The sequence below is a fragment of the Octopus sinensis genome, linkage group LG13 (assembly GCF_006345805.1).
Source record: "Octopus sinensis linkage group LG13, ASM634580v1, whole genome shotgun sequence".
NCBI lineage: Eukaryota > Metazoa > Mollusca > Cephalopoda > Octopoda > Octopodidae > Octopus > Octopus sinensis.
The window spans coordinates 20,118,399-20,136,749 of record NC_043009.1 but is presented as its reverse complement, the minus strand read 5'-3'; the positions used below and the strand labels follow the sequence as shown (position 1 = coordinate 20,136,749).

The following is an 18,351-nucleotide window of genomic DNA, read 5'->3' as shown; positions in this document are numbered from 1 at the left end:
GTTGGAAGGAAGAGAGGAAAGTCCTATGGATCTGAACTCAACCTGATAAGGAAGAAACTCATTAACATCATATCTAAATCCATTTTTAACGATGTTTAATTAAAGTGGAATTCTATTTGCATTGATTATTTGAAAAAAATAATTGTTTTCATTTTTGATTATTAATTAATTAGGCAGTGTTTACTAATACTGAATTTGTCTTAATTATCTGGTTTAATTAATATTTGTCAGGGAATGGATTGAAAACCTTTTAAAAGTGATTTGGAAGCAATTTTATTTGGTGTTTTCTTGTTTAACGAGATTGATTTGGGACATAGAAGGGGGGAGGGGGATTTGTAGTTGCTTGTCATAATAATAGGGGTGGAGGTGGTGATAGCGGTGGCAGGAATTGTGTGGAAGTATATGGGATGTGTGTGTGTGTGTGTGGAATCCCCTCAACTTATGAATCTCTGTTTGTCTTTGCAGTTTGCCCATGTTCACTGTGCTGAGAAGATTTTCAATTCTATTTACCATGATTTTAGAATATTTTATATTAAAGTAAGTATTATTAGGCTTCATTCATATTCCTGGCATCTTTAAAACCGATTCTGCTAAGCCTTGCAATTAAACAAGTGGAATATTTTAGATTTTTGTTCGTACAAACATATTGGAATTGAAGAAAGTAAAAGTTTGTCTTTAAGGAAATTATTTCCCCAAAATTCATTTCATATTTTTGAAGGTTTTATATTAAAAGAAATTCATTTTTCTTTATTTCTGCCAAAATAATTTTACTGGGAATTGAACAAATGTAAAGGAGAAATTAAATTGAAATTAACAGTTACAAGCAAAATCTTGCAAAAGTATGTAAAGTTTCTTGTAAACACTTACACATATTGAAAAGAAAAACTTCTTTAACTCTTCTAAATACCAGAAATTTCTGGAATATATCTTGTCCTGTCAACATGTAATAAACATGGAACATTCTCTCTGAATACACAGCATTAGATTTACTTTCTCACTTCTTACATTTCACTTTTAAGATCCAATCCCAGACCTCAACATAACCGCTTTGTTCCATGTCTTTCTAGATTTCCCTCTTTGTCTCATTTTATCCATTTTCAGTGTCCTGTACCATTTCATTTAGATGTCATCTCTCATATCAGTGTAGTCTTTCCTCTTTCTCTCTCTACTTCGGATTCCTCTTATATTCAGCTTATCTTTCAGATCAATTGTAGTCTGTTGTTCATTCACAACATCACACCTCTTTCGTGTCACACCTCTCTTTTATAGAACTTGTGAACTGATGGAATTGGTTTGGAGCCAAAAGAAATCAGTTGAAAAGATATTTGATCTTCACATTTTTTATTAATAACAGTTTACGTTATTTTATATTGTGATTTTTAACAATTTAATAGATTTATAAAAATATATCTTTTTATTAACTCACTTTCAATGTTCTTTTTTCTTTTCTCTTTGTTTCTGCATTTAGAACCAGAGCCCAAACATATGTGCAACTTACAGTATTCTTGATGATATTTGGTGCCCTAGTAGCAGCAAGGTGAGCTTTTTCTTTTCTTTCTTTTCTTTTTTTTTAACCAATTTCAGTATTTTTAAATTTTCTTCATAATTATCCATACCATCACCACTAATTAGTAAATCTTCAACCACTGACAAGTCTCTCTTTTTGCTTTTGCTTCTTCAGAAGTGAGCAGTGTCCATAACCTCTGCAGGACACTCTTTGAAACTGGTCAAGTCCTAGCTCAAACCCATCATCTCCTCATCCCTACCTTCTCTCACACCCTCCACTAAACACATTCTGCACCCCCCCCCCCCAACCTTTCAATCCCTCCAGACACAGATTTATGCTGCACACAACTTGCCGAAGGTTTAGCTGAAAGTCAGCCTTTGTGGTTTCACCAGTTAAGGAACCCTGCCACTTCTCCCACTAAAGCTTTGGGTACTGACCCTCTTCAGCAGCTAAGATGTATCACATCTAACATCACCACCACCATAACCACCACTACTATAGCCATCACCACCACCACCAACTACTACAACAGCAACAACACTGTTGTCATAGTAACTAATAACAAATCAGAAAAATTTCAAAACCAGAGATGAGTTTTGGATTATTTCAATTTAATTCTTCTGAAGGATCTTGGTAAGTTTGGTCTTATTGACCTAACAACTAGGCTTGATTTCTCTGTAAAACCCTATCAAATCTGTGAATCCTCAACTATTATTTCTTTTCTGACTCAGTATCAGACAAACCATTCTCAGTTTGACTGGAAAGGTTTTTGCAAAGTGACAACTGCCTAGAATTAATGTCCATCTTCCCATCCTCAATCAGCACCAATGAATTCATACCTCATGTGGAGGCACATGGCCTAATGGTTAGAGCAGCGGACTCGTGGTCGAGGGATTGCGGGTTTGAATCTCAGACCGGGTGATGTGTGTGTTTATGAGCGAAACACCTAAGCTCCACGCAGCTCTGGCAGAAGGTAGTGGCGAACTTCTGCTGACTCTTTCGCCACAACTTTCTCTCACTCTTTCCTCCTGCATCTTGCAGCTCACCTGCGACGGACTGGCGTCCTGTCCAAGTGGGGAACCTATATGCCAAGGAAACCGGGAAACTGGCCCTTATGAGCCAGGCATGGCTCGAGAAGGAACAAAAAAATAATTCATACTTCAATACTCTACGATTCCTGCAGCTCTCTCCAGATTGTAGCTGGATTTAACAGAATAAATTAATTCCTCATACAGATTCTGTGGCAATACACTTTACCAGGTCAGGAACAATAAAGAGAATGGTTACCAAGGTGGACATTGGCACAAAAGTACTCATTACAGAATCATAGATCCAGACATCCAGACTGCAGTGACAGGATTTCTCTCATCTCTTCCAGCAAATAGCTAATCCCAATAATCTAAATATACCGAATTCTTGTTACAATTTCCAGGAGTGTGGCAGAATAGCTGCAACTGGAATTGGTGACATTGAACAACAATTACAGCAACTACCATCATCACAACTAAACATGCCATCACCATCGCCACCTGTGTGTGTGTGTGTGCCCTTTGTCTGTACCCTGATTGGAAACTGTGTGTACCCTGATTGGAAACTGTCACCTCCATACAGATGGTGTTGTTTATGTGCAATCCACCCCCAAAACATGTCTAGACTGTTTATTGTTCAATAGACTTAGGAGTGGTGGAGGAGGAATTTTATCTCATTTGGAAAAAGGTAAAGGTTAGCAACTGGAAGAGCATCCAGCTTGTGGGAAACAGAAAAAGAATCCAGACTCTGAAGTCTTGTCTAATCCATTCTGGCATAAAAAAAAAAACGACAAGAAAACCCTGTTAATATATTATATCAAATGTATTTACAGTTTTCATTTTAATGTTTTTCTCTCTTTTTTTTCCAGCTCTGATTTGGCCTTTGACCTTATAGGTTATATTTTTATATTTTTAAATGATTTCTTCACCGCTTTGAATGGTGTTTATACAAAAAAGAAATTAGATGCAAAGGTAAGAACTTCAGCTTGTTTGATTCCTCTGCTTTCTCTCTGTCTGTCTGTCTGTCTCTCTCTCTCTCTCTCTCTCTCTCTCTCCTCTGTCTCCTCCCTACCCTCTCTTCCTCTTTGTCCTTTATCTCTCCTCTCTTTTCTCCATCTCTCTCTCTCTCAACTGTTGTGTTGGCTACTCCTCAGTCCCACTGATCAGGGGTATTTATCACCCTGAACTGGTATTCATACTCCTGGGAGTATGAATACCTGTAAGAATCAGTAGTGACTCATCATTAAGTGTACTCTTCTGACATGAGTGACACTCAAGATATCAGTGCATTCCTCATACTCTCACTCAACATATCCTATCTGTGAAACTTTAGTCAGTGTGAGTATTGTTTAAGTAGGGACTACTCCTGTTCAGTATTGGTAGGGAGTATTCTTTGTTGTGGAGTTTTCATGACAGTCTCATTGCAGTTGTTCAACCTGCTAAAAATAACGACCTGATCTCTGTCAAATCCCACATTGCTGTCTCAAAAAAGGCGGGTCAAGTAGGACACTGAAACTCTAGAGATACTGAAAGACAAGATGGATCATGCCTGAACTACCTTTTATCATAATTCTGCAGTATTAGGGCTGACTTAAGACTATACAATAATACCCACCCTCACGCATGGAGCTATACAACAATATTGACCCTCCCCCCCCATTTTCCCCAGGCAATGCTTCTTTGTGATAAAATGTAAACATTTTAAATTGGGACCAATCTGTGTGGAATTGGGAGTTGGCTTGGGTGGAATTTTTACATTTTCTTAATTGGCTTTAATAATTAGTCAGTATTTCAGATGTTCTTTATGGTTTTTGTGGTCTCCTGTGGTCAAGACATAATTATGTCTGTGTGTACCAGAATATGGTCAACTCCTAGCAGTCATAGGTTTGTGTATGATAAATTTATTGTCCAGCAGATATCACATACTTCAAACATGGAATCTTTAACCACATAGTTTAGAAATAGTCTAAAGTTCAGAATGTGGACTGACATTCTTTGATGAAATAATCTGATGGTCCTCCTAAACCTGCTAAAAATAGCAGTAAGTATCCCTCAAATTGCATCATGCCATCTTAAAAAATGCAAAAGACATTTGACAGTGTAGTTTTATACATATAGAGAGGCAAGATGGTCACTATAGGAATGCATTTTATCACAGATTTGCTCAATGTAGACCATCCCAGGGTTAAATAATCATGAGTAGTTGTGGATTGACAGAATTATTTGTGTTGGACAGAATTGTTGCAGTGGTTAGTTATGGTCCTTTAGGTAATTTGTTCAAATCTGACAGACACTAGTTTTGTCTTTTATTTTCCTTGGGTCAGTCAATTATTGGGAGTTGATGTGATTAATTATGCCTCCCCATTCTTGAGTACAAATCAATATTATTGATTTTGAGCTAAATTAGGATTTTATATTCCTGTAAAACATTCCAAATGAGTAGGGATTTTATGAGGGAAAACTTTAAATAAATTCTTGGGCGAATTTTATATTACTTATAAAAATGAACCTCTCCTTCAAGTGTAGCTATGGTACAACTTTTAACAGTGGATTAGTTTAGTTTGAAAATGGAATTATTGCTTGCAGCTTGGTTAAAATTTCCAGGATATTTCTGAGAAAAAATGAAATTTGATGCATTACTAATTAATTTTGCTAAGAAAATGTTTGAAATATTTTCACACAATCACATAATAGGAAATTTGTCTAAACCAATGACAGAGCTTCTATGATATGACAGACCTGGTAAAAACAGCAGCAAATTTCCCTCAAATCACATCATAAAGGAGTCCATTAAATAATCTTGCAGACACCCTAAAGTGATAGGTTGGTCACAGCTAGTGTCTTTGATCATAGGTCTGTCAACCAGGGTTGACTTGGGGTTGAGCAACAAACAAAACATATCTCAAATAAAAATAAACATTTTTAAAAATTAGTTATTTATAGAATTATATTTACAAAATTAGTGACAATATTTTTTTTTAAATGTCTTTTTATCTTTATATTTTTCAGGAACTTGGAAAGAATGGTTTGCTGTTCTACAATAGTTTATTTATGCTTATTCCAGCGACAATAATTGCAAAGTTTACTGGAGGTTTAGAAGATGTAAGTATCAATTTTTTTAGATTAAAATATTTTATTTTTTGAATTAACATTAATCTATTTACAAATCACTTCGTTATTGAGATCACCTTTTCTTCTTGTTCTTCTTGCGCATGGCCTAGTGTTGCACTCCCGATTGCTACATCATGTGTTCAATTCCTGAACTGAGATATACATTGTATTCTCAAGCAAAACTCTTTCATGTTGCTCTGCAATCATTTCGACACCTGACGTGGGGCACTTTTGTGCACCTGTACAGGTAATGTCGATTTGACAGAGTGAGCTAATGTACAGCACATACATTTGATCACTGGGAACAAACCATTTGTGGAGGTCGTTCAGAAAACACTGAACACTCATATGTTGTCTTCAGTGGAAGAGTCCATTGTTATTTTTATTATTATTATTTAAGGCAGAGCCATTAACCTGTTTGGACAAAATGCTTAGTGGCATTTCTTAAGGTCTTTACTTTCCGAGTTCAAATCCTGCTGAGGTCAACTTTGCCTTTCATCCCTCTAGGATCAAGAAAATAAAGTACCAGTTGAATACTGGGGTTGATGTAATCAACTTAGCCCTTCCCCCTAAAATTGCTGGCCTTGTGCCAAAATTTGAAAGCATTATTATTAAGTGCAGTGAGCTGACAGAAATATTAGCACACCGGACAAAGTGTTGCTAGGCATTTCTTCCAATTAATGATGTTCTGAGTTCAAATGCTGCTAAAGTCAACTTTGCCCTTTCATCCTTTCAAGATCAATATAACAACTATCAGTTGAGTATTGAAGTCGAGATAATCCACGAGCCTCCTTCCCACAAATTTCAGGCTTTGTGTCTATTAGTAGAAAGGATTATCATCAGCAGCATTAGAGCAATGGATTAGCAGAATCCAAAGAACATCTCCAGAAACGTTTTACATTTTGTTTTTGCAATATAAAGGGGGCATGCACACACACACACACATGCACACACACATTGTTTTGCTATTTCATTCTGTTTTCTTTCCAAGATAGGACTGACACATTTATTTTTTTTAATAGCTGACCACCCTGAGCCAAAATGTTTCATTGGTGAATGTTTTACGATGTCTGATGTCATCTCAAGCTTTTTCAAAATTTAGAATACAATTAAAGAAAATAATAAAGAACATTTGACCTTTATTATTGTATTAATGCTGTAAAATATTGGACTCAGCTGTTTACAGCTCTCAGTGTTTCGGCCCATTATTTAATGAGGTGTTAAAGTTAACCTAAATATTATTAACCTGGTTCCAAGAAAGAACTTTCCAGTCTTCACATTATATTATGAGTTTTTTTACTATTGTAATTATAACATCACACACACAGAATATGTTTTACAGGATTTGAGAGTGAAGGTCTGTGGAGAGTACATGGCATGCTTTGGTCTCCCACACACTCACAGCCTCTGATGGAATCATAAAGTTGCCATTGTGACATATAGTGTGTCTTGGACAAATAAGCCTTGCAGCTTCCATCCCTGTCATTTCAGTTGACTTCCTCCAGAAAAAGACCAAAGAGAGGAAAAAATTAACCCAAATACACAACTGGTACTTTGTCTATTAACCCCTAAAGAATAAAAAGAAAAGTTGACCTCTACAAGATTTGAACCAAGAGTACAATGATCCAAAATTTGTGAAGTTAACGCCCTGTCAAGTAACAATCATTATTGTTGCTGTCATCTTAAACAGAAGAGGAGGAGGATGGCATTACTTGTTGCAGATTTCTTCATTAAATGGGAAATATTGGTACCTTTCCATTGTGTATAATATTTGCACACCCTACCACTCCAATCTCTTATAATGTGGTCCTTCTGTATCTTGACCATTCCATTTTATGAAATATCTACTCCAAATACAGTATAGAAGACACACATTAAACCTTCAAAAACCTCACAAAATTATTAACTTCACTGAAACAGTTATTATTTGGCATCAACTGCAACCCGGTCACTGACATGGATTCAGTTATAATGGAACCGTGTCAGTCACCAGGTCACAGATAGTCACAGATGCTGTAATTGTTTTACTTTCAACACGTGTTTTTGGATCAATTCACTTTTCCTGGTAAATACACCTCTAAAATCTTCTGCAATATTATAGATAAATGTCTGAATTTTCAACAGAGGAATGGAAGATGACTTGGTTCAAATCAATGCCAAAAAGACACCTTTTCATGTTGGTCACTGTTGTGAATTTTGGCATCCTCAGTCCCTGGATTGCCTCTTGGCTTGGCATGAAGTCATCACACAGGCGAAAAAAACTTTATGGCATAGAGTGACTGATGCAATAGATATCACTGGCAGTTCTTCATAAAACTCTTTTGCTGTCTTCTCCACAGCGAGTAGATCAGATAACTTACTATTCTACATAGAAATGTAGAATTATTTCAAAAAAATTCTTTTCATAAGAGAAAAACAGCAAATTTTCAGTTTTATTAATATAAACAAATGAATGTCATTTATCGTTTACATGTTATGGTACATATGTTATTGTATACACCTTATTGTATACATTTTGTATACAGTTGTATACATTTTGATGGTATTATCTCCATGTTATTGTATACATGTTGCTATACTCATTTTGTTGTATATGCAATTTTATGTAAAAATTTTCAATATTTAAATTTGTAAATTTAAAGTTTTCAATTTTCTCTTTCATAAGAAATTTATTTGTATTTATTTTTTTTTATTTTCAGATAATTTCTTTCCCACATTGGTCCGATCCTGTATTTATTGCTTGTTTCTTAATGTCTTGTATTATGGGTTTTATTCTTAACTTCTCCATTGTTCTCTGTACATCTTATAACTCTGCTCTAACAACAACTATTGTTGGTGTGATTAAGGTAAGATGCTTCAGCAATTTTTATTTATTCAATGGAATTGTTGAAAATGTTTTAACCATCTACTTTATAACATAAAAAGAATTAACTTCTATGAACAAGAATTTACTGAAATGGTGATAGTCTGTAGATTTATTCAATGAGTTGGGGTGTCTGTGCTGATTTCTGTCAGGTTGGAAATAGGAACAGGACAAAGTATATACAGTATTGTCTACAGAAGAACCTTACCATCATGTCTGTTTTTCATGCTGGCATGGGTTGGATGGTTTGACAGGAGCTGGCAACCCGAGAGAACTTTATACAATAGCAACTTATATATATTTACAATATAATATAAAATAACATGTTGTTTATACACTACACTATACATACAGTATTATTTTCCTCACCATTAGAATTACCTCTCTAACCATCTCTAACCATTTCCCCTCACACTTTTATGAAACATCCCCCTCTATCCTCTTTCCCCAATCCTCTTTACCTCTTATGTTAATCCCCATTGTACCATTATTCCAACACATTTCCTCCATCATCTCTCTCTACCTTTTTCCCTAACTCCTCTGACTGGGGGAGCCAAGTATCTCTTCTATAGCAAGGCACCTATGTCTATGCTTCTGTTGTACATTAACCTCTCATCGACTGGCACAAAGCCACCTCCCTGATTACCACCCCCTCTCCCAGTCAGGGGGTTTTTGTCTTGCAAGTTATTTGCTGACCCCTGCCAGTGCTGGTGCCATGTAAAAAGCATCTGTAATGTGGTTGGGGTTAAAAAGGGGCATCAGACCCCCTAAAAACCATGCCAGAGCAGACAGTGGAGCCTGGTGCCATTCTCTGGCTTTGCCTGGTCTTGTCAGACCATCCATCCATGCCAGCATGGAAGATGGATGCGAGATGATGATAGTGATGATAACATGTAATATGTGTATGTGTTTGTATCTTTTTGTCTTGACGTCATGTGACAGTTGTAAACAAGTGCCACCGTCATATAGGTGGTGTTCTGTTCATTTCCAATCTTCCTTGAAGACTTGTCTGATTAAGGGGAAATACTACCCTATGTGGAAATAGGTGAGGATTGACAACAGAAATGGGATCTGGCAACAGAAAATCAGCCTCAACAAATACCGTATGACCCCTGCAAGCATGAAAAAGTGGATATTAAAATGATGATGATGATGATATCAGCTCAGATATTGTAATATTTAACTGAACATTCATTGATCAGATTGTGGTGGAGATCTGCTGAAGCCTAACAAGACACATGTGGTCCTTCTGTATCTTGACCATTACATTTTATGAAATATCTTCTACAAATACAGTACAGAAGACACACATTAAACATTCAAAAACCACACAAATTTACAATATCTGGACTTTATTATTTTACTCTATTTCCAGTGTTGAGTCCTTTTTGTCCCTTTTTTAGTATTCCCTGCACACAACAGCCAGAGCCCTACACATTTGTGTTTGTGCATTTAGTTGTCTGTCACACTTAAGTATTAGCATTTCAATGAGTGCACTTGGTGCAGGTGCAGCTGATCAGACCAATTCTAAACTAGCACTTTTTCACACACACACCGTTTTAAATATCACTTATAATGGTTTCATTTTTATAAAGGTCAAATATTTTAATCATTTCAAATAATTAGCATAAACTGAAATTGACAAATGTTAATTTAGCCAAATTTCACTTAGTCTGTTAATTACTATTAATTTCTGGTTGTCCTGTTTCCATTTCAGAATCTGTTAGTTACATACATTGGAATGTTTATTGGTGGTGACTATATATTCAGTTATACTAATTTTATTGGTTTAAATATAAGGTAAGTGAGAACTGAGGCAGACTTGTAGTCAAACGCTTTTAATAATTAGTGTCATTAATTGTGATGGTTGAGTGGTTAAAGTGGTTTCTCTACATCCATAGTAATCCTTGGTTCAATCCCCTCATGAGCTGGGCAAATTATTGAACTCATAAAGCAAAATATGGCGAACATGCTCCTTTGTCACTTCCATTATAGTTTTGGAAAAATAACTTTTAAAATCGAACTGCACTCGTCAAAACTTGCACTAAGAACAAGTACAAAGTAAAATTACTACCTGTTTTTATAGCAAGTTGATGCAGGTAGTTTATCCCGTCCCCCTCTGACTTTTAGTTTATGCAATTGAAAATTGAAAAAACTGCATTATTTATGGAATGATCCAGTATATATATATATATAGGAAAGATTATGGTCCTTGGGTCTGTCCTACATGTATGTTTTGTGGTACTTAATGAATTTTTCATTTATGGAATAATTGAACGCCATGCATCCCGACTTTTGTTAACAGTAAGTTTGTATATTATATATAGTAATAATAGGACATGCACCTTTACTATATAGTAGTAGTAGTAGTAGTAATAACAATAATAATAATAATCCATGGATGGAATTTATAAGTATTAATAAATTCCATCCTTTGATCATTGTTATCATTTCTACTATATTATTGCTACGCTATGTCGGCACAGCTCAGTACAATCCCATAAAACAGCTGTTTCAGGTTGGAATCACTTGGACGTAGCCAACATAATAAGATAGGAGCTTTTATATGGGTCCACAAAAACATTTCCCATAAATGAACCTAATGGATATATATATATATATATATATATATATATTATATGTGTGTGTGTGTGTTTGTATATATATATATATAATGTATGTGCATGTTTATGTTGTGTGTGTGAGGGAGAGAGCCCAATGATTAATTCCACAATACACTAATGAATGTTTGTTGTGGAATTAATCAGAGTAAGTGCTATAGTTCTTTTTCTTATTGGAGACTAAAACCTATTAACCCTTTCGTTACCAAACCGCCCGAAAAAAATTTTGGTTAATGTGACCAAACCGCCCAAAACCGTCCGAATTTACCTATTCATATTTAAATGAGAATATCAGAGCAAATCTCTTTAGTACATTCGTGAAAATACGTATTATACTTCGTAAAGAGTTCAACTACAGTTTTGTACAAAAATCGAAGTGTAATTTTAATTCCGTGAATTTTGGGAGATTTTTTTCCGAAATTTGTTCCTATTGTGTTTTCAAAATTTGTAATTCTGACAAAAAATGGATACGAATTTCATTATATCAAGCAGCGAGTCAGAATTCGAAGGATTTTCTACTGAAGACCTTCATAAATCTAACTCTATGACTAAAAAAAAAAAGCACGTGGTATTTGATAATGAATCTGATGTTTCATTTTCCGAAAGTGAAAACAGTGAATCCGAGAGCTCCGACAGCGATAAAGAAAATGAATTGGCACCTGTATGAAGTGAAAATTTAAAAACTGTTTCTTTCAGTGATTTTTCTGAATAAACTGGACCAAGCCACAGACTTTCCCAGAAGAGTAAAGCCTTAGACTATTTCTTTTTACTTTTTGAAATCATTACGGCGGAAACGAACCATTACGCTAAACGTAAACAAAGCGAAAGAAAGGATAGTTAGTGTATTCCCACAACCTTAAATGAAATTAAGACTATTTTGCCATAAATATTATTATGGGTATCAGAAAGTTACCCAGAATAACAAATTCTATCGTAAAATTTTGTTGTATACCCAATTGAATATTAGCTGATAACCCATTTTCTATAGCGATGTTTGAACAAAATTTTAATAATTTTATATTTTGTTGAATTTACCTGTATCTACCTGCAATTAGAGTCACTTTGTGACAAAAATTATAGTATAGAATTGGTTGAGAACATTTCATTAAATTATCTTCCAAAATTCATGTTAATCTCTCTCTATATAAACGGCAGTTTGTCTGTGCGTGTTTCTGTGTGTCTGTTTGCTTGTACCCTCACCCTGACCACGGCTTTCAACCGATTCTGATGAAACTTGACACACACATAGCTAAATGTCATAATTCAAAACTAACGCAGCAAAAATTTTGAAAAGTTCCCCCAGTTCTGAAAAAAATCGATAAATTCGACATGGGGTCGAGAATCAGAAACACAAACCACAAACTGTCTAGGGGACGCAACTCCACCTTTTTTAACTCTCAAAAAAAATTTACCATCATTTTTTTCCATTTTTTTGCTATTTTTTGGCTATAACTCTCTAAAAATGCTTTATACTTATTTCCCTTACAAACCTGAGCAACGCCGGGCGATACTGCTAGTATATTGATAAATAAAAAAGTTATAGTTGTTTAATGAAACCAGACTAAATTTATGATTATGTTAGAAATTAATTGAAACACATAAGGGGTGTATTTTGGTCAGAAATATAGTAACGAAAGGGTTAAAGTTGGTTCCACAGTAAAAGAACGAAGGAATTGGCTTTATTATCTGCAATGCATGAACCAATCTAAAAAGTCGATTACTTGGTGCTCTACAGAGTTGAAGTTCTTTAAATTCTGTCTTCAGATAAAACTGTCTCAGTCACTGCATATTTTTATCCTCCAATGAATTTTTGTTTTTGTCCCTTCATCCCCCAACCCACCCTCTATCTGGCCCACTTCATTCACCATTTCATGTCTACAGCTGCTGGATTAAACAACTTGTTTTTATCATCCAATAACCACATCAAATAGGGTTCCCAAGTCCCCTCTAACAAATCCCCAGCTGGCCATTGTCTCCACTAAGTACTTTAACTCTCTCTCTATCTTCCTCCTCTGTCTCTCTCTGCCTTTCCCTCCTCTTTCTGTCTCTTTCTTCCCCTCTAGATACAGTCTCTCTCACTCTCTCTCTCAAACATCACCACCTAGCACGATTAAACATCTCAACTATGATGGTAATAATTACAGATAATTACTTCATTAATTCTATTGAATTGCTTTCCCCCAAAGCCTCTCTGTGGTTGTTTGACATGTTAGAAATAGCAGCCTTAAATGACAGCATTTCTGTCTTGAATATAGAAACAATACATTATTATTAGATAAAATAATTTTAGAGACTATAAGGTGAGTGGGAAATGACTGGAGCACTTTTGAATGCAAGTCTGCTTGATTAGGTCTGACCCAAGGCTAGAACAACAATAACAGCCAAAACTCTGAAAACTTTTGTTTTATCTTTGGTCATTTTTGGCACAAGAATCTTTCTGTAATTCTGTCCATTTTTGTTAATATCATTTTCACTTTTCCTTCCCTACATTAAAATATACTAACAGCATTTTTACATGATGTTCAACCTGCTAAAAGTAACTGCCAAGCAAACCTTAGATCACACCCTTTGGCTTTAAGAAATCACCACACACAATGCAGTCTTATTCAGGAAATAAAATGGCATGGCCATGGCTGAAATGTCTTTGCTTATAGGTCTACCTGATCAAGACTCAACAGCTAAGTCTTACACATATGCATTCTCTCTCTTTCTCTCATATAAGGGGACATTGCTCTTCACAGCTAGCACTCTTGACTTCACTCCACCGATCCCTCTAACTCAACAAGTGATCTTTCTCTCTCTCCTTCACTCTACTACCACCCGCACTCAGTTATCACCTTAACTCAACAAGGTGACCTTACCTTTAAATTGTGTACTCCTAACCTAGCTCCTTCTTTCAACAAACTCTTCGCACATTGACAAGGGCTGTCTCTGACCTTCTTTCCATCAGTTTGCATTGTACATCAAGTTTATATGTGTAGCTAAAAGCCTTACCTGTTGCTGCTAAAATCCGATAATTTCTAATTCAATGTATTTTCTCTTGCAGTGTCCTTGGCAGTCTAATGTACACCTACATGACATTTCGAAGTGTACCAGATGCAACAAAATCTTCAAATCAGTTACAACGAGCTTAGTTCCATTTAGTTATTTATTTGAAGGTATTCATTTATTATCATTATCATCATCATCGTCGTCGTCATTGTTAATGATATTGGCAGAATTGGTAGAGTGTCAAAAAAATACATTTCTTTATATTCTGAGTTCAAATCCAGCTACAGTTTTAAAGAAAAGTCTCTTCCTTCAAACACCATCTGATGACCTTTTGGTTAGGGTGAAATTTTTAAGTAATGACTACAATGGATGGGCAGTGAACCTGTGTGTGTGTGTGAGTGTGTGTGTGCATGCGTGTGTGTGTGTGTGTGTGCGTGCATGTGTGTGTGATTTAGCAAGTCATTTTCTTTTTGGAACACAATCAGTTTCTCTGATAAATTATCAGTTCTCTGACCTTGCTGATATGTGAAGTCAGAGTGATAAATCTGCAGTTAGGGAGAGAAAAATACAATGCCCTCTCTCTTTCGCTCTCTCTCTCTCATGTTTTGGCATAAAGATTTTTTGCTTGTTTTAAGAATTATTGGCAAAATCTCAGTAGTACCAGCTTCTGGGTTTAGACCCATTTTATATGTGGAAGCAAATAAATCAGTTTGTTTTGTGGATCTTCTCTCTGTAAAATTGTTGAAGAATTTGACTGGTTCAGCTATTTACAACCTGCTGTAAGCAAACCAATTCCTTCCAAACAATTGTGCTCCTATTTTCTCATGCATTGATGCTATTCCTTTTTACATAAAACTAGAAATTTTGGGGGGTTGGGTTTATACTTTATCTAGCCCTAGTTTCCTTCAGAGTTCATTCTTGTTGACAAGGAAACCTTTTCTTATCTACTTAAAATGATTTTTATTTTCTTTACCAATGAAAAAATAATTTGAGCTATTTAAACAATTTGAAGTCTTTGTTCTTCATCCCATAGCAATGCAAGAATATTTTATGTCACATTATGGTAAAAGAATGATCATTTAATGCCAGTTTTCTTTGCTGGCATAGGTTCAACAAAAAGTCATTAACATTAATTAACATAAAACAATCTTTCTGTTCACATTTCTTGATGTTCTCCATAAATTTCTTTCAGGATGTTTGATGTCGTTTGACTGAATCCCAGAAATTGGTTGGATGTCTTCTGGAAACCAATGGACTTGTGTTAAATTGAAAATATTGTTGGTTCCATTATTACAAATCTCAACAAACTTTGACACTCACTACAATATTTATTGAGCAAATTATATTTTTCTTTCTTTTAATTAATTATGTGCAGTATTTTAAACAACTTTTCACGGCTTGTAAATATCTTTTATATCGATGGAAACTGTTATCGAAGATTTTCAGTTCTTCATTTTTAAAATAGATGTGAAGAGAAGCTGATTTCAGCTTTTCTTTAAAATATAATTTCAAACCTATTTTCACAAGTGATATGAAAGCAGGCCATTCTATGAGATGAAAATAAATTCTAAAGACTCTTGAAATGTGAGATATGTTGCGAGAAAGCCATATCATGACAAAGAGAAAACATTGTTGTAATTGTATGTTTGAGATATGGAGAGAGAAAAAAAATGACAGCTCTGAACATGTATAAAAATGACATCACTGTGTGTGTGTGCTTGTAAAAACAACTCTGTTCATATCATTTCTTATCGTTACTTTATGAATAAAAGACTTTTTATATTCTAAGAAAAACATTTTGCTGTGGGTTTACCATCCTATTTCAGTGTTGTTGGCTGTCGTTCCAGTTTGATTAATTCTGTGATGGCAATCAAAAGTTAGTACTTTCATTAATTCTGTTGCCATTCATGGGGACAATTTTTGCATCAAATTTTCATATTGATAGTCAACTGTAGACTTGGATTTGTCGTCATCGTCATCATCACTATTGACTAATAAGCTTCATCAATGTTACAAATGTATAGACCCGCTTTGATATTATTTACTTTATGGTTGCCCCAGCCTGGGCCTGGTTGCCGTGTTGGCTAAAATAAACAAAGAACACCTCCCAGACGAATCTAAAACTCTTCAATTCCTAAACACTTGCTTATTTTTCATTTGTTTTAATCTTTGTTTTGAGTTCTCAAGTTCCATGCCATATTAGTTTCTTCTGTGAACAACCAATAAAATATTGATTTTTCATTGATTCCAATGGACGGCTGATTGATCTGTATGACATGGTTCCATGGTTGAATGGTTAACAAGTTTACTTCACTCTCATGTGGTCCCAAGTTCAATCTCACTGTTCTCTACTCGGAGTAATCCTCTTTAACATCAGCCTCAGATCAACCTGCAGATGGAAACTGTTTGGAAGCTCTTTCAATGGATTTTAGCTGTAATTCAAAGATTCAACCTTGTCAGATACTGTGTCACACTGATCCTTTCAGAGGATTGCGTTAAGAGTACAAACGTCTGTGGAATACTCAACCATTTACACAAAAACACAATACGTAGGGAGCAGCTCAGTTGATCATTTGACTATACTCTCATCATCATAACCAAAACAACATCATCTTCCATAGCTGCATTAGTGTGTGTGTATGTGTGTGTGAGTAGCGACTTTGAGACCTCAGCTTGCTAGCCTTCATCCAACAAAAGCTACCAGACTGAAACTTTGCAGTTACTGTCGACCCTCCTTTTGTGAACATGTATTCTACAAAAAAGTAAACAAATACCAGTTTGAAGTTAATTCGTTTTTATTGTCACTTGACATTTAGATATATCTATCTATATTATATAGATATGTACACACACACACACACACACACATATACACCTGATCTCAAAGAACAACAAATGTTCTTCTCTCTCTTTTTTTCCTTTCTCCATGGCATAATGAATTATAAAATTATCAGAACTGCTGAAAATAAGGAAATAAATCTATATTTCAATTTATATTCCAGAGATATTCTTTGCAGTATTTTCTTTCTTTCTTTTTTTTTTGTTTTGTTTTAAATATTTTCATATATAAATTTTTAATTAGAAATAAACTATCAAGTATTCAAAGTGAAATGTGTTATATATATATATATATATATACGTATATATGTTTATATACACTAATATCGAACAGTGAGAATGACCAAAATGGCAGTACTAACACTGCCATGTGGTATGCTTGAACAATTGTGAAGATCTCTTCACATAAAACCATTGGTTGCCTTGTTAACCCACAAATAAAGTGTGTGTGTGTATTTTAACTATTCTTCAGTCTTCTCTGCAGTAAATAGTAAATATATTGTGAATGAGCACATTAAAGTAAATCTATCACCTGTAATTTCATCATTAGGTATTACATCACAAGGTAACTCTCATCTAATATGTATCTGCTGAATATAAATAGTTAAAACACAATTTACAGTTTTTATTCACAAAATAAGCATGTCAAAGAAGAAGTGCAAAGACAGTTATTTATATTAAATTTACTCTTACGGAAAACTTGTTTATTGGTTCAGAATGTAATTACTTTGTGATGAAATTACAGGTGACATTTAAGATGACATAATTAATTCTTCCCAGTGCATTTACGGTGAATGCACTTGGTGATCTTTTCTTTTCATCACTAGATCAATCATTTTGGATCTTTTATCATTGTAACCATTCAAAGAAAAATACTGGAAAGTTACATAAGAATTTAGCATCTGTCAATCAATACTATCCATGCAGTCTCTTGACAAAATCTCCCTCTTGGGCTCGTGTATTCTTAATCTAAAAACACGCAAGAGCAGTAACTCTAATAACAACCAGTTGGATTAATTTTTAAATACAGTTGGCAGTTGATCTGGTATTTAAAGCCAGCTAATGAAATAAAGCATGTTTCTGTCTTATTTCACCTCCTTAAAACTTAAAAGTTATCAAAATAAAGTCTTGCATCTATGGGGTCAACTGCCTGTGTGTATATATATATATGTGTGTGTAGGTGTATATATATATATATATATATATATATATATATATATATATACTCTGAGCCTCAAAGGAAACACGAGATGTATGTGACTGAAATATGTTTTAATTTCATTATGTCAAAAATAAAATTTGATAAACCTGATAAAGTCAATTTCTTAGATGCACTTTAACCACAGTCTATGGGTCATTGTCGTGTTCTGGTAGTGGACAAATCCAGCACAT

The 18,351-nt window shown here is 34.8% G+C and overlaps 1 protein-coding gene across 4 annotated transcripts in view; it reads left to right on the top strand.

The window, feature by feature from the left end:
- The window catches only part of LOC115218687 (UDP-N-acetylglucosamine/UDP-glucose/GDP-mannose transporter), an 85,860-nt gene extending 68,745 nt beyond the window's left edge, over window positions 1-17,115 (top strand). Inside the window, exons 5-13 of one of the 4 annotated variants that reach the window (XR_005001641.1) lie at window positions 466-537; window positions 1,469-1,537; window positions 3,405-3,507; window positions 5,545-5,637; window positions 8,346-8,492; window positions 10,227-10,309; window positions 14,177-14,288; window positions 15,314-15,396; window positions 15,430-16,897. Coding sequence is in view for 2 of the 4 variants with exons in the window: in XM_029788618.2 (XP_029644478.1) it covers window positions 466-537; window positions 1,469-1,537; window positions 3,405-3,507; window positions 5,545-5,637; window positions 8,346-8,492; window positions 10,227-10,309; window positions 14,177-14,264 (655 nt within the window). In the remaining 2 variants the exon portion in view is untranslated. Of the gene's footprint in view, window positions 1-465; window positions 538-1,468; window positions 1,538-3,404; window positions 3,508-5,544; window positions 5,638-8,345; window positions 8,493-10,226; window positions 10,310-14,176; window positions 14,289-15,313 lie in introns of all 4 variants that reach the window. The other 3 variants (XR_005001642.1, XM_029788618.2, XM_029788619.2) reach the window with 3 other exon arrangements.
- The last annotated feature ends 1,236 nt before the right edge of the window (window positions 17,116-18,351 follow it).